Source organism: Siniperca chuatsi, linkage group LG16 (assembly GCF_020085105.1).
Source record: "Siniperca chuatsi isolate FFG_IHB_CAS linkage group LG16, ASM2008510v1, whole genome shotgun sequence".
Taxonomy (NCBI): Eukaryota; Metazoa; Chordata; class Actinopteri; order Centrarchiformes; family Sinipercidae; genus Siniperca; species Siniperca chuatsi.
The window spans coordinates 20,901,366-20,916,906 of NC_058057.1; the positions used below are offsets into that span (position 1 = coordinate 20,901,366).

Genomic DNA, 15,541 nt, shown 5'->3' on the forward strand with positions numbered 1-15,541 from the left:
GTCCTGAAAGCTCTCCTACTGCAGTCCTTAGGGGGAGGAAAGGTATCTTAGATTATAATAATGTGTATATGTGTTGTTTTTTTAACACTACAGGAAATGTCACCATTTGTTAACACTGATCTGACAGCTAAATAACCACAGAGAGCATGTTAAAGGATAAAATAGTTTATTTTATAGTCTCATAGTAAAGGTAGGCCTCAACTTGCAAGACAATTGTTGGCAGTATGTACAACATACTTGTAATTTCCATGGAATGGAATCGGACAAACAAAGACCTATTACACTAATTATATCCTCCTAAATGGAAATAAAATGGAAACAATATACATACACACACGTTTCCTAGACACGCAAAATGCTTCCTTTTTTTCCTTGGGGGATTCAGCAACATCGATTTTTACTGTGTAAAGCACAACACATCGACAGGGACTTATTTCGCTTCCTTGTACTGCAAAAGACGGGAGCTACCTTTGACATTCAATACCTATTTCAAACCTTTAAGGAAAACTACATGTGACAAATTGGCATTTTCCCATGACTTGTGAGATTACTACGAAATGCATAACATACTTTTGAACTTGAAAACAGCCAATCAATGCTTTTTATAATCTATAAAACGAGATGCCTAACGTATTCAGCCACCTAAAGTCATTCACTACTTCAAGCTAAAGGACAAAATACGATACAAGTTCAGGAATATTCTCCTTCAAAACATCAATTTCAACAAAAGGAGTCATGTTTTCTTTTTTAATCTTGTGTTAACAAACATGTCAGGCAGAAAACATCTGCAATCCAGTGGGCCTGAGGTGGATATCACTTAACATTTGCTTCAAAGCGTCTTCACATTCTTTAGTGGAAAAAGTAAGCTACAAATGTTTTTTTATTTTTTATTTTAAAAAGGTAAACTTCTCCAGGACAATTTATCTAGGTGTGTGTGTGTAAATTCTAAACAGGTTTTTATCAAGAATAACAAAATAAAACAAACAACAACAAAAAAAACCCAAAAATATATAATATAGCAGTGCTTGGAGGAGTACGCCCGGCACGCCCTTCCCCCCCATAAACAACCCGGGGAGGAGGAGGGGCTTTATTGAGGGTACAAAAAAAGCATCAAGTCCTTAAGTAGCCAAGCTGCCTGTGTTTGGGGTTTTGGATTGTTGATGTTGCTAGGGGGGGGAATACCAATGACGGAGAACCAAAGAAAAGAGAGAAAGAGAGGGATGGGAAGGGGAAAAAACCTGAAGCTCTCTAGATGGATTGAAGCAGTCATCTTCCACCCTGCTGACTTCCTCCCTCCTGTTTTTGGAGATTGGGTGGGAAGAGAGACGATTGTGGCGGCGGCGTGTGGAGGTTTGAGGGGTCACGAGTCTCCAGTGCGAGCCCACCCAGAAATGGAGGAGAGAGGACGGTGAGGGAGGCCGGGGTTGGTTGTTGCTGGCATGAGGGGTCGATGAGCCTCGAGAGCTTTGAAGGCTGCTTTTCCTCTCACCCTCCCTTGTGCCCCGCCGCCTCGACCGTGGCCAGGTTTTAAACTGCTCCGCTCTCTAGCTGGCCTCCACGCGCAGCTTCTTCCTGTTAGGCGGCTCCTCTGCCTCCGATTCGGAGCTCGAGTCAGAGCCTCCGTCGAACGCCGAAACGGCGCTGCCTTTGGGATTGGTGTACAGGCTGCTGTCAGAGGACGAGTAGCTGGCCTGGAGCTGGGTGGAGCCCTTCACCTTCTCCAGAGCACGGACTGCATGAACACAAGAAGAAACATAATTGGAGGAAGAAGGTGAGGAGTTAAACAACAGGATTTCAAAATGATATAGTCACTGAAGAAAAATTCAGGCTGGGGACACATTACATGACAGAACAGAAAAATTCTCTTTGAGTAAATGCAGATAACCAAAGAATTCAAAATGGAGGAAGCCATGATATTAGCTTTGTTGCAACATCTGTTTTTTTTTACAACCCTGCTCTGCTGAGTTCATATCCTCTTTGCCATAAACAAAAACTTAGTCAGTATCGCTTAAGACTTCCAGTTTAATTTTGCTGTGACACTTTCTGGTGTGACTGGACCCGTATACATGGCTTAAGTCATGCCGCATTTTCTAGCTAGCCTCTGTTCAACTAGCATCTTCTTTTCAATGTATTTTTTCAGAGGGTTTCTCTTTTATAATTTTTTCCAAAAACCCGACATGTTCTTCAGGTTGTCCATCAATATTCTAAGCTTAATGTATATCTACTGCTGTAGTGGTTAATAAAATTCAAACTTTACTATTTTAACCAAGATACAATGATGCCTGTTTCCTTAGCATTCAACAACACCACTTCCTGTAGGGCTACGGCTACCATTGAGGACATGTTCTGTTTTTTTCCCCATGAATTTGGGAGTTTTGGTGTCAGGGGCTGTATAACAGAAACTTCCTATCTTAAGTCTTAAGTTAAGATAGGAAGAGTCTAAGACAGGATTTTTCCTAACAGAAGCAAATCCTAACTAACATTAATCTTATCTGTTACCTAGCAACAGACGCTACTTTTCTCATCTCGCCAAGCAAAACAACTTTGTAACTGTTGTTTTTTCTCATTGAAACATACTGAAACATACATTGAAACATACAAAAAATTTAACAAAAACGACGACAGGCACTTAACTTCAAGACAGATGAGTTAGAGTTGGTAACATCTGTGGAGAAATCCAAAGATGTTCTTTTTGGAGAATTTACAACGCTAACTCATGAGATAAAAGCAAGAGAGTGGGCTAAGATAGCAGACACAGTCTCCGCCATATCCGGCATCCAACGGAGCGTTGATGCTATCAAAAAGAACAAGTTAGCTAAAAGTGAAAGTTAGGACAGCTTAATGGTTATCCTAAAATTAGGAGAGTATATTTAAGATTTTGAGAAGTTGGGATACTTGTTTGATACACTTTTCCTATCTTAACTTACGATAGGAACATTGACTTGTGAAATGTTCATCTGTAATGGCTTTTTTCCTAAATCGGGTCTTACCCCTAATTACCATGGTTACCAAACAGTTGAGATTGGATCTGCAAGTTAGGAAGTTTCTGTAATACGGCCCCAGAAGTGCAGATTATACTCCATAACAAGATTAAACATGGCGGGTTTTTAAAAGGTTGATAAATGTTTGGATTTAATATATTTAAATTCAACTATTAGATGAAATAAATATTTTACCACCAAAGTTTCAAGCTGTGTTTAGGGAAACTCAGAGGTCATGTTTCTGGGGCTGAAATTAATAATTAAAATGTTATTAAACTGTTTTAAAAAGTTGCAAGTGAAAATCTAAATTAAATTTTAAAATATGTTTTGGTGTATGGGTAGGCTTGGATTCATGACATCAGTATTTAGAAAATCCTGGCTACAGTCCTGCATGCGGCTTACAATAAATGCAAACAAAATAATAACTCTCTCTCTCTCTCTCTCTCTCTCTCTCATATATATATATATATATATATATATTAATATATGTTTAAACAACACAGTGTTTAAATTGTACTGTCCAACAGTTTGGTTCAGATTATGGACAATAAACCCCAGGAACATGTTTTAGATTATCAGCAAGGCCCATGAAAGAACACATTTAAGAGAAAACCCACTGAGTTATAGAAGCTAAGTTAAGCTAGGAGCTATGAGAGGGGGCTAAACTTTGGTCTTCCATTTGTCTGGAGTTGTAGTGGCACAAACACTTTGATTTGAGACTTCGTCTTCAACCACACGCTCTTATCACTACAACATCCAAACAAAACAAACATGATTGTGAGCATTTGTGAAGCCTCACCCTTCCTTCTTGCACTCCACTGTCACTGGCTGCAGTAGTCCACATTTGATTTGCTAAAACTCAAACCTTTCTGGGGAGGTCATGGGGGTCGTTAACTACTACCAGCAGGCAAAAATTATTGAATCTTCACGACTGCCCCAAACTAGCACAGATGTTCTCGATTCTGAAAACAAGTTCTTAAAACAAAATTGTGGTATAATCAGTCTAAATCTCATGTCGAGTATCCCCAACCTGAAGAACAAAATGATCCAGCAGTGTTGCTACCTTGCTGTTCCAGCAGTGCGTTCTGCCTCTTCAGGTCGTCGATGTCCTGCTGGTGCGTGTGGTTTTTTCGCCTCATGTACTGGATGTACTCTGTGGCTTTGTCTAGGATTTGAGCTCGAGACGCCTGTTTGGTAGACTGCTGTTAGTGACACATGCAGAAATTGAACCAATGACGCAAGTATCACATTTCTTATCACATTTCTTAAACAAAAAATTCCTGCTCCTGTCATGATGCTACAGAGACTGAAACACCTGAAGGAGACTACAGGGAAATCTAGGACAACGCTGTGTGTTTCTGCACAGCTTGCCTTCTCTTAACCTCTCAAAATCCTCTAGCACTTCAGTCTGACATCCACAGGCTAGGTCACGACCTAGACAAGTAACTGTCTGAGTGTTCGCCTCAATTACAGCAAACAAAAGTACTGCGGCAGCCCGTTAGCTGACTGGCTGCAAATCAGCTCCAACAAGTTTAAGGATTACAGGCACTTATTTGTAAAACATTTGCTACATCTCAAATTAATGCACTTCTCTTGTGTTCCTGAGCTATTTAGCATGGCCATTCATTGACTTAATATCAGCAGCATCAGTGAGATTTGTGCTCATTAGGGCTGGGTATCATTTGAAATTCTTCAATAGTAGTGCAGATACCAATTGTCTGTATCAATACCAAAACCAGGGTTTCCTGCAGTGTTTTATTGCCCAAAACAAGGTCCACCTCCCATTATCTCATTAAAAAAAATTGTAAATCTTTATGAAGTAAGGCATCAACTTTCATGAAAAAAACACAACAGCCAGAATCATTAACAATTAACCTGCCGATTATTTTCACAATTAATTGGTTTGGTCTATAACATACCTGAAAACAGTGAAAAAATGTTGATCATAACATCCCAAAGACTAAGTTGACATATCCTAGTCGCATGTTTTGTCCTACCAAAAGTCCAAAACCCAAAGATATTCAGTTTAATATCCCTGAAGACAGAGAAAACCAGAACCAGGGCCACTAGAAAGGTGAATTTTGGGCATTTTTTAATTAAAAAGTGACTTAAATTATGTATCAATGATCAAAATGGTTGCTAATTATTTTCAGGGATCAACTAATTGATTAATCAACTAGTCGTCTCAGCTCTAGCTATTATATTTAATGAGTTTTAATACTGTTTAGGCCACCATCTTCTAAATAAGCGGATCACGAGACGAGATGCGTCAGGACCTCAGTGGCTTACCACATCAGCAAACAATTTCCTTGTTGCAAAACAATACTTTTCTGATACCTTTGGTAATGAAACATATTCCACAAAATCCTTGGGCGCTATCGCCGTACAAGGACTTTGCCTGAACAGTGTAAAATGGGCACATTATTTATTCAAATCAGGAAATGTCTGATCAAAGAATAAGGAGACAAGATTAGGAGTCTGACCAGATATTCGATGCCAGCTTCCAGTACTTGGCAGTCTTGTAAACTCGATGCTACAGACACATTTCGGTCTGTACCAAAAAGTATTGAGGTTTGGTACCCAGCTCTAATATTCTCTTCAAATTCTACTCTGCTTTCTCTCACAAGAACAAAAATACTGCATGTTTGCCCTAAAACAGATCCATAATAGCAGTATGGTCCTGGGAGAGGCAGCTGTAACGCAACACGTCTTACAAATTATCAGCAAACATCCCTCACATCTCATAAACCCCCGCCCTTCACGCTGCGTGAGAGTCATGAACTGGTCTTTTAGGGGAAAATAAAAACACTGTGTGCCCAGTTACTGAACCTGCTCCAAATGCTCTCAATGTCATGGATGTCAAAACAGGAAAAGAGCAACAAAATGTCCTCATAATAACTTCCTGACGCTGGTCCAAGTATTTAGACTACATCACTGTCTTGCTGCTGCCAATCTGCACTTTCACCATCTGCCCTCCTCCCAGTCCCTTCAACTATTTCCCTCCACTGACGCACACACATTAAGCAAGTGAAGACATTTGCATCTCTGTATATTTACTAGAAATCATTAAAATTACCTAATGGTAGAAATGCCCTCACCCCTAAATTAACATAGAACATATTAAACTACAACTATTATACTTAACCTTTTAGTAAACACATGGCAAAATACAAGTACAAAAATTTCTTACATGAGCCATTTGTGTGCCTGGGGGACCTGCAGGCAGAGCTTTACCAACCTTTTCTCCCTGCAGGGCGGGTACCGAGTCCCGGAGGCTGTGAAAGCTGTCTTTGATGTGGTCCCTACGCTTGCGCTCCAGCGCATTGTGGTGTGCCCGTTTGTCTGCCTGCAATGACAAGAGTCACAAGACCTTCAGCCTGGCAGCAGAGCAGCATGGGTAGAGGACAGCGGGTGTCCAACCGTCCCTAGTCAACCTACACAAACCACTCTGCTGCCAAGTCCCACTCTGCCTTTACAGCAACACCACCACTGTCATAGTTTTAATTCATGTAGTAATTATCATGTAAACCAAAAAAGTATTTATTATTTTTTTGGTTTACATGATAATTACCACACACACACACACACATATATATATATATATATATATATATATATAGATTAAAACTTCTATCTATCCATCATATCAGATGTATATATATATATATAGTGATTTATAGTAAGAGGCCAACATCAACAAGATGGTCGTGTCTAGATGGTAACCCTAGATTTGCGAAACTCTCACAAGATTTGTATGTGTTGTTTCTTCAGGGCTTTTTGCCAGAAAGCCTTTCACAAACACAGGACGTTCACCCAGGAGACTGCGGTTTGTGTCCTGTGTGAAACCAAAAGTCAACATTGACTTATTATTTTAACCCTAACCATGATCTTTTCCTAAACCTAACCAAACTGCGACTGAAAATTGAAAAAAAAAAAAAAAAAATTATAATAATTTTTTAAATAAGTCAACTAAGTCTAAAAATAATAAGCGTTTGACTCATTTATCCACCACGACCTCCTCCCTATGTGGACTTTTTCGCTCTTTATACTACGTCAAGTACTTTAAAGTAATTCAGACAGTTAATTAGTTCCCTCTGCGATCATTAAAGAATATTTTGAAGCAGCTACTGGTATATCTGCCATTGCTAGCGCGTGCAGAGTCAAGCGCTACTGTGAGGAAACAAGTGCGCAGGTGCGAGAGTTTCACAAATCTAGAGTTACTATCTAGACACGACCCAACAAGATGACATTAGGGCTCCAACTAACAATTATTTTCATTATTGATTAATCTGCAGATTATCTTCTCGATTAATTGCTTAATCTATAATAAAATACTGAAAAATGCCCATCACAAATTTCTCTAGCCCAAGGTGACGTCTTCATATTTCTTGTTCTGTCCAACCAACAGTCCAAAACCGATAGATATTCAATTTACATAGGACAGAGAAATGCAAATCCTGATGATTGGCATGTATGCTTCTAAAAACATACTTGCTGATTAATTTTCTGTCTATCGATTACTCGACTAATAGATGACATAGTGATCTAACCCTAATTTCTGCTAGTTTATCATCAACAAAAGCTCATCCTTAACGTAATTATTCTTGGTTGAAGAATATTTAAATATTGATATATTCTGGTTGTGGCCAGTAAGTAGATTTAATTGAACTTTGATAAACAAATACAAAAACTGCATTGTTGCAGCAGCAGAATTGTCAAAATTCACCAAGACTACATACAGATTATTGATTAATCTATATATTAATTAATCGGGAGGGTTAACAAATGAACCTGGTCTATAAAATGTTTCATGTTACCAGAGTCATCTTAAAACTGTTTAAGTTGAAAAGTAGTATTCCTTAAACATTGATAAGAAACTGACAGGGAAATCCTCAAGTTTTAGAAACCTGCTGGAAAAAAATAATAATGTAGTTTTGCTTGAAAAACTAGAAAGCACTCGGAGTGTGTATCTCCAACACGGCTGCACAATCTAACACAATTCAAAAAAATTAGAGATAAAGAAAAATTCTACTATTTTGCATCTGCAACTTGCTCAAAATACATGTAATGATAGTCAACTGTGGAATAAATGTGCCACCATTTTCTCATTCAAGTTCAGAGCAATAGTTCATGTAAAAAAATAAAAATAAAAAAAGGTAAATTGTTCGAAGATGCCTTATCTCAGTGTTAACAACTTCCTAGATCATTACCCAGATTCAGAATCACACCAACAAATAATCACATGTTCCTCGGCTTAACTGTGTGCACCAAATTTGACTAAAACCTGTCAGGTTTTTGGGATATCCTGCTAGCAGACTAAGCAACTAAAAAAATAACCACAGTGGCAGACATAAAGACAGATAATCAATAATCTGAAATGCCGCTGATTCATTTACTGTCGACTGACTGACTGACCGTCAGCACTACATTCAACCACCTGATAACTACCAGTAGTCTAATGGTAAAAAGGCCATTAAACAGTGTAAAACAACTATTTGTAAGTTTTTATAAGTTACATTTTCATCACTAGAAGTTGCTGCGTTCTGTGGCCTTTTGGCCCACTCCTGAGCTTCCATCACCCTCCTCCAATGTGACCCACACCGACCCCCTCACTGCTTTTCTGTCCCTCCTTCTCTGCAGGAGCACACAGGAATGGCCCTTCAAATTCATGACCGGGTCAAAGTCAAGAAACTCAAGTCATTCACATGGGGTGAGAGGTGGGCGGACGATAACAGCAGGTCCTGGATGAGGATTACACCGACTGAATTAAACAGCATGATGACCAACAAAGGCCTGGTGAAATGTAGGTTTATAAAAAGGTACTTTTGGAGAGTGGCATTTTGATGATGTGCAGGACTGTTGTTTTCTGTAGTGGAATATTTGCCTTCTCCAGTATGCCCTGTGCTTTCTACACTACACAGCTTTAATCATACTACCCCACTGAACTCAGCCACATTCATGGGTAATTTCAGGCTATTCATCAAACCCCATTTCTCATGTCTTTTGCCAAGTTAAATAACTGGCTTAATCATAATAACCCAAACCTCATTTTACACATTCCAAATTTACACGCAGAGGCTCGTGCAACAGCGTCTGACAGGCTCCAAACGTCAACCACACGTCTGTATTCTAATCAGACTGTAAAGGCATAAGATGGCTGCCATAATCACATGACCAGAGCCAGGCAGGAGATCAGATTGTTGCCTGTAGTTCAACCTGTTTTTAGGCCAAACCATCACATCCTCCAATCACATCGGTTTCTGGCCTAATCCACGCTGTCACCAGGCTGAGACATCAAGTCCAACAACCAATCAAAGCCCATACAGCTCGGCTGATCATCTCCCTTCATACACATCCAACAAAGCAAGGCCTGATTTAAATATTAGCAATGAAACAGAATGGTGATGTGGTCACAACACTGCCTCAGGCAGATGGGAGAAAAGGCAGAACTCGTGACCTGGTGTCATCTGACTCAGTTTGTCCAAGGATCACAACAAAAACCAAAGTAGCCGCAAGTGAGACAACATGCAGGTTAAGACAAGCCTTCAGCATGTTGGTGGGAGGGGGCGATGTGTCAACATCTGTAACAGATCCATGCTGTTAGTTAGCAACATAATGCTAGAAAACATGGTCCTAAAAGGTGAACTATCAACCTAAATGTCACGAAACTGAAACTGTAACAAAAACCACTTGAACAAAATTCACTGCATATATTACTCACAATGCACGCCTTGTGATTAGTCTGGCTGGCATGGTAACAGCTGCTCCTGTGGCCTGTTGCACAAGAACCACAAACCATGCAGGACAGGCAAATCCACCAGGACAATGTGCCTCCTCGTATCATACACAGAGCCACTGAGAGGCGAGACTCCACTCCCTACATTAACCCTAGCATAAACAAACACATGACTGGTATTGATGGCATCTGCAATTACAGGTCTGGCAGCCGTTTTCATATTCATGGTTTCAGTGAATAAAAGAAAGGTTTAGAAAGTACACGTGGCTGATTTCCTGTGTCAACTAGGACTGTACACAATAAATTACAATACAATACAAAATGCACTTCAGACTTTGCTCCTATTGTGAAGATATCAAGTTTATCCTGTGCCATGCTTCGGTTTTATACGCAACACATTGTGTTATGTGTGTACATTTGGTGACACACAATACTCACAAAACATTTTAAAGGTGTGTGCGCAGTGACACGCGATACTCAAGACATTTTAGAGGCGTGTGAGCATCAGCTGAAAACTAAGACTTGTTTTAACTCTAAAACACACACACTTCTTTATCAGGCAAGGTACTTAATGTCATTAATCTTTGATAATTAAGATCCAAGACTGTATTCAAGCACTACTCTCTGGAGCAACTCCATATACAATTACTAGGCTATTTCTAAATATTACTCGCATATCAAGCTTTTCTGGGTGAAATCACCCAAAAATCTGGAATAAAATGATACTACAAAACTAAAGCTACTCGACATTTTAATTTTTAAACTATTCTGGCTCTCTCCAACATTTTGTATTTAGTGAAATACTGTAATTCCATTACAGGGTTTGCCACAGTGTTTTACAGTGGAGATGGGCCACCTCTGTATGCTTTTATGAAATAAAACAAATTTTCAGGTCAAAGGGCAGAGGTTCTGTTTCACACAGGTGTGGCTGTTGTTTAGGCAGTCATCTATGACTACATGGATCACAAGACGAGATGCGTCAGGATCTGGATGGCTTACCAACCCTGCTAAAAAAAACTGGGTGATATGGATAAAATTCTCGATCACGATATGTTATTTTATACCACAATATCATTACATGTCGTGATTAATTTAATTTTCAAAAATCCATTTAAATGCTGTTGGACGGATAAGCTAACCACACAGGAATGTCTGTTTTTGGCTAATCCAGTAATTTAAATAAGGTAGTTCATCTCATTGATCTGCAACATTGTGTTCAAATGTCTAACACGCCCTGACAAATTAAAGTGGCAGCATAAATGGTACAGCAAAATCACTGATGGGTCTCTTTATAAAATTCTGTACAACTTCCAACCTTACTAAGACCTAAGTTATTTTACATATTTTCCATACTAGTGTAGCAAAACTTTACTGCGTGAGAATTTTATCAGCATCTCATTTGGGGTTGAAGAACAAACTGAGCTGCACGACATATAAATCACAAGAGCCAATGACTTATTCTGTGAAGGTTCACTGATGTCAAACTACCTTTATAAACAAAGCTAACTGTACTCAAACATGTTCTGGTGCCTTCTTAGCTACATGGTATTAAAGTTGTTAAGCACATCAGGCACCATGAAAAACAGGTGTCCAATTACCTGAGTGCAACCATTATCAGTTCGTCATAAAACCTAAGCGGACACGCTAGCGGAGCTGCTCCCTTCATTCTATTCATACCTGACCATGACACATTACATAACTGCTCCAGGTGCCCAGTGGAAGAGCTGGTAGCTTCCGCTTACCCGCTACCGATGGCCGTCTCACATTCTCTGTATGAAAGCCTACACTTCTGTCAGGCTGGTCGAGTATGTAGAAGACCTTCTTGCACTAGTAACAGTGGAAACACCAATAAATCAGAAGCTCCAGCGGATGGATGCAACCACTGTTTTGTCAATCGACTAATTCTATGAGCTCTATATTCAAGTCAACATATGACATAATGCATACTATACATCAAACCTTTGGTGCTCACTTTGTGACTAGACGTTCAGTCTCTTATCTCACCAACTAAGACATTTCTACAGACAACAGACCCACTAACTAGGATTGTAAACCTATTCTATGTCTGCCACACTGTATCCACCATTAGCTGAAGATTTAAGATTTTATTTACATGCTTGGATGCAAGGCTGAATGATACATTGTTTTTATATCGAAATCCTAAATTTTAAAAAGTGCAATTTTTAAATTGCAAGAGCCGTAATTTTTTAATATAACTTACACAATTGACAGTGTCTTAACAAGCTGTGGCATGTGAAAGTTTAAACTGGCTGCTGTTGATGCAATTAGATATTTCCTCAAAATCGTTCAGCCCTATTGGTGTATGTGCAGATTTTAAAGTTACATGCTTAGATATGCAGAGATGGAAGCAACTGTCTGACTGAGGGACGCAAACAGCTCTCAGGACATACAGATTTCTGCTTATAGGTTCGGTAAAGTGTGCTGAAATCGGGTTTGAGTCTCTCTTGTGGCTCTGCAATGGAGCTCATGGTTGCTTGAGGTAAAAGTAACCGTGATCGAGACAGAAAGACCTGAGGTCTGTTGGAGGGCACCAGCAGAAAAGCTCTTTTCTATCTTATTATCACTCATGCATATTCTAAAATGTGACACTAATGTTTCCTTAATGTCTTTCTGCATTTACATTCTGGTTATCTGACTGGAGGTAAGGCGTCGTGTTGTGCAGCCTGTGCATCAACCAAGTCGTGCAGGGTGTTTTTCTCGCTGGTATGCGATGCAGCTATAAGATGCAGCTATACGTCATTCATTTAGTGGCCTGTAGAGAGAAGATGGCTCTAATCACTGGCTGCAACACATGAAAACATCCTTCCTGACACGAAGGCTTGTCCGAGATGCAGGCGCGGCTACCGCTTCTCCACACATGGACAACAAGCCTCTATACCTTTTTGCTCTGCATCCTCATGAATGCAGTGCAAATGTAAACGGTCTCTCTTTACTGAAATGACCTAGATGTGTAATTTGTAAAACCTGATCACGAGCGGACTCCCCGTGGTGTGAAGTGAACCGCCGGGGGAAACGACTCGGTGCCACTATCCACCGAGCACAGAAAGCTTTGTATTAACCGGAAAAAAATAATAAACATGCAACAAATAAAGCCTTTGTAGCGGGATAAAGCTTTGGTCTAAATATAGATGTCGTGTCACCGTTTCCCTATGGCCGCGTACACACAGGATGGGGGATACCCTGCAATGCACTACTAACGCTGATGCCGAGGAACAATCGTTGCACTATTACTATGCTACAGAATGACGGAAAACTGCTGTGCATAAAACATAAACTTAAAACATAAATGTAGTTGTTCCACAAGGCAGAACACAGTCTCTTTGAAGTAATATCAACCTCCACAGTATAACCTTACCAATCGATTAAATACCATTAAATAAGCAGAATGTGATGAATAACGTTAAGACAACTTTTCAACAACAGTGAAACGTTTTTCGCCGTTGGACAAATCCCCCCAGCATTACGCACCACATTGTGATATCTCGGCGAGTCTTCCTGCAAAAAAACAGAACAAAAAGTACAATTGTAGCCATAATTGTTCAGCAAATCTTACTATTTCGCTGAAGTCACGACAAAGTAAAATAATTTAGCAGATTAGCAAAGCTCTGAAGAAGCAAGAAAGGTTAGTGTTGCTTATCAATTAACAAGAATCCCAGCAAGAAATACTTATCAGACAGAAAAGCAAAACTAGCCAGCTTACTGGTAGCTAACGCTAGCTGAGCCGTTAGTTCAGCTAAATCGCAAGCTAGCAAAATAACATCCTTAAAAAGCTCAAAGTGGCCATACTCACGTCACTATCGACTTCGATATCATCGTTATCACTCATTCTTCGATATAATAGTCTAGTTTAAAGGGACGGGTGGCTAAAAAAACAACATGAATCAGTTTAGCACCGAGCGGCGCTCCGACAGACAGACTGCTAAATGCTCACGTTCTGTTTGGACAGAACCGAGGGCGACTCTACCGTCTCCACGTGACTACACCACACATACACACACACACACACACACACACACACACACACACACACACACACACACACACACACACACACACACACACACACACACACACACACACACACACACACACACAGTTACCGCTACGCAGCACGCATGCGCAACATCCCGGATGCATATGGGAATTGTAGTTGCTCAGGCAGTTTTTATGTGTGTCATTAAAAACCCTTACATTATTGAAGAATCATTTTATGTAGACAAATTTAACAAGAGATATTTTCCAAGCGATGAGTGGTGGAAACATTATTACGTTGCTTGAATATCATTAAAATAGCAAGCAATGCTTATTCGTAAACTACAATGCCCAGGAGTCATTTAGCTTGCTTGCGACGTCACAGCATAATTTCTCGTCAGAAGCATTATGGGAATAGTAGTTGGAGTCATATTTGTATGTCAGAGTAACCAAACAGGGCCATGGCTGAGACACGTGGATTTTAAGAATACACTTAAGAAACACAAACTCACACGCACACACACTCAGGTCCAGTTACAACAGCCTACAAATATTAATACTATTCAGGTGATTTCTTCCTCTTATCACTTAAAGTGCAGCCCTATTTACTGATATTTCTTTTTTCTTTTCTTTTTTGTTTATATTTGTATTTCTTTTTCACTCACAGTCTAAATCCATATAACTGTACTGCTATAATAACGGTTGTTGAGCTGAAACGATTATTAAATTAATTGGTAAGTCCAGCACAGAAAATTCATCTGCAAATATTTTGATAATCCATTAATCGTTTAAGTAATTTTTTTATTTATTAACTAGTTCCAGCTAGTAAAATGTGGATATTTTGTGTTTTTCGTAGTCTTCCATGATAGTAAACTGAATATCTTTGGGTTGTGGACTGTTGGCCAGACAAAACAAGCACAAGCACTTGGATATTTTAATGGACTATTTACTGTTGTTTCATTGACCAAAGAATCAAGAAAATGATCACACACTTATTGATGCTTGTAGCCATTATGATGCAACTTACTTTCCACAACACATACCTTTAAGATTATCTTATAAACATGTAATGGTGGTGCTGGTCGCTGTGAATAATCTGCTCTGCTGCTTCCTTTTTCACGAAATTGTGCTGCAGATAAGGATTTTACACTGTGGATTATTTTGTGCTGCAGCAGTGGGTCAGTAAATGTGTACAAAACAAGCTCATCCATTCACCCAGCAGGTCAAGAGGCCACAGCAGCTGCGGGCGACACCCTGCCCTCTATCGCCTTCCCTGCAGACACAGGGCTTTAGACCTACACTGGCCTTGATCCTACCATCTTTTCCTCCACATTCTAGCAAATCCGGATCATCCCCCTTTCTGTCTTACCTCTATGTCTAGTCTTCCTGCCAATTTTACCCCCCATCTACCATTTTATAAAATTGTTCTGTATGTCCCGCAGCAGCAGAGCCAGGGTCCGTAACACTATAGCATATGTAAAGGATGACAACATCGGGCTTTAATAATGCATCCGCTGCAGTGAAGCTTCTCTGTCTTCATGGATGACAGCAAGAAAGCATCTAGCCATAGTTGTGCACTAAAAGCACATTTAAATTAGCTCTAGGGATGGGTAATGTTACAGAAAAAAATATGATAATGAGGTAGAGCTCACAGAAACCGAGATTTTTCTCATCTGCCTTCTCGCCACTCCCTTAATGCTATTCCCCCAAGGCCTGAGCTGAGTTATGTGTTTTAGCACCATTTCAGCCCATAATATTCAGGCTGCAAGGAGCTCAGACATTGATTAGCTGTGGCTGGGGCTTTAGGAGAAAAAAGTTGTAAAAATCCAGG

At 39.8% G+C, this 15,541-nt stretch overlaps 1 protein-coding gene across 11 annotated transcripts; it reads right to left on the reverse strand.

Annotated features, from left to right (window-relative positions):
- Positions 1–149: 149 nt before the first annotated feature.
- Positions 150–13,802, reverse strand: max (myc associated factor X). Of its 11 annotated transcripts, none has more exons than XM_044169502.1 (5): positions 13,529–13,802; positions 13,207–13,233; positions 6,220–6,327; positions 4,045–4,168; positions 150–1,732 (listed from the first exon to the last, which is right to left on the reverse strand). In XM_044169502.1, the coding sequence occupies exons 1-5, from the start codon at positions 13,562–13,564 to the stop codon at positions 1,545–1,547; spliced, it is 483 nt and encodes a 160-aa protein (XP_044025437.1). In that variant the 5' UTR covers positions 13,565–13,802; the 3' UTR covers positions 150–1,544. The 11 variants fall into 11 exon arrangements, with proteins under 11 accessions (XP_044025437.1, XP_044025432.1, XP_044025431.1 ...); XM_044169497.1 differs by having other exon boundaries at positions 6,172–6,327; positions 13,529–13,729; XM_044169496.1 differs by having other exon boundaries at positions 4,045–4,180; positions 6,172–6,327; positions 13,529–13,724.
- Between the last annotated feature and the right edge of the window lie 1,739 nt (positions 13,803–15,541).

Bases quoted from the DNA above. Each gene is read 5' to 3' on its own strand.
- max (XM_044169495.1), bottom strand. From the start codon at position 13,564: ATGAGTGATAACGATGATATCGAAGTCGATAGTGAC. The intron at 6,328-13,206 runs GTGCGTAATGCT...TTGTCATTGCAG, and splicing joins CGCCGAGATATCACAATGTG to GCAGACAAACGGGCACACCA. The intron at 4,184-6,171 runs GTAAGAAATTTT...TGTCACTAACAG, and splicing joins CAGGCACACAAATGGCTCAT to CAGTCTACCAAACAGGCGTC.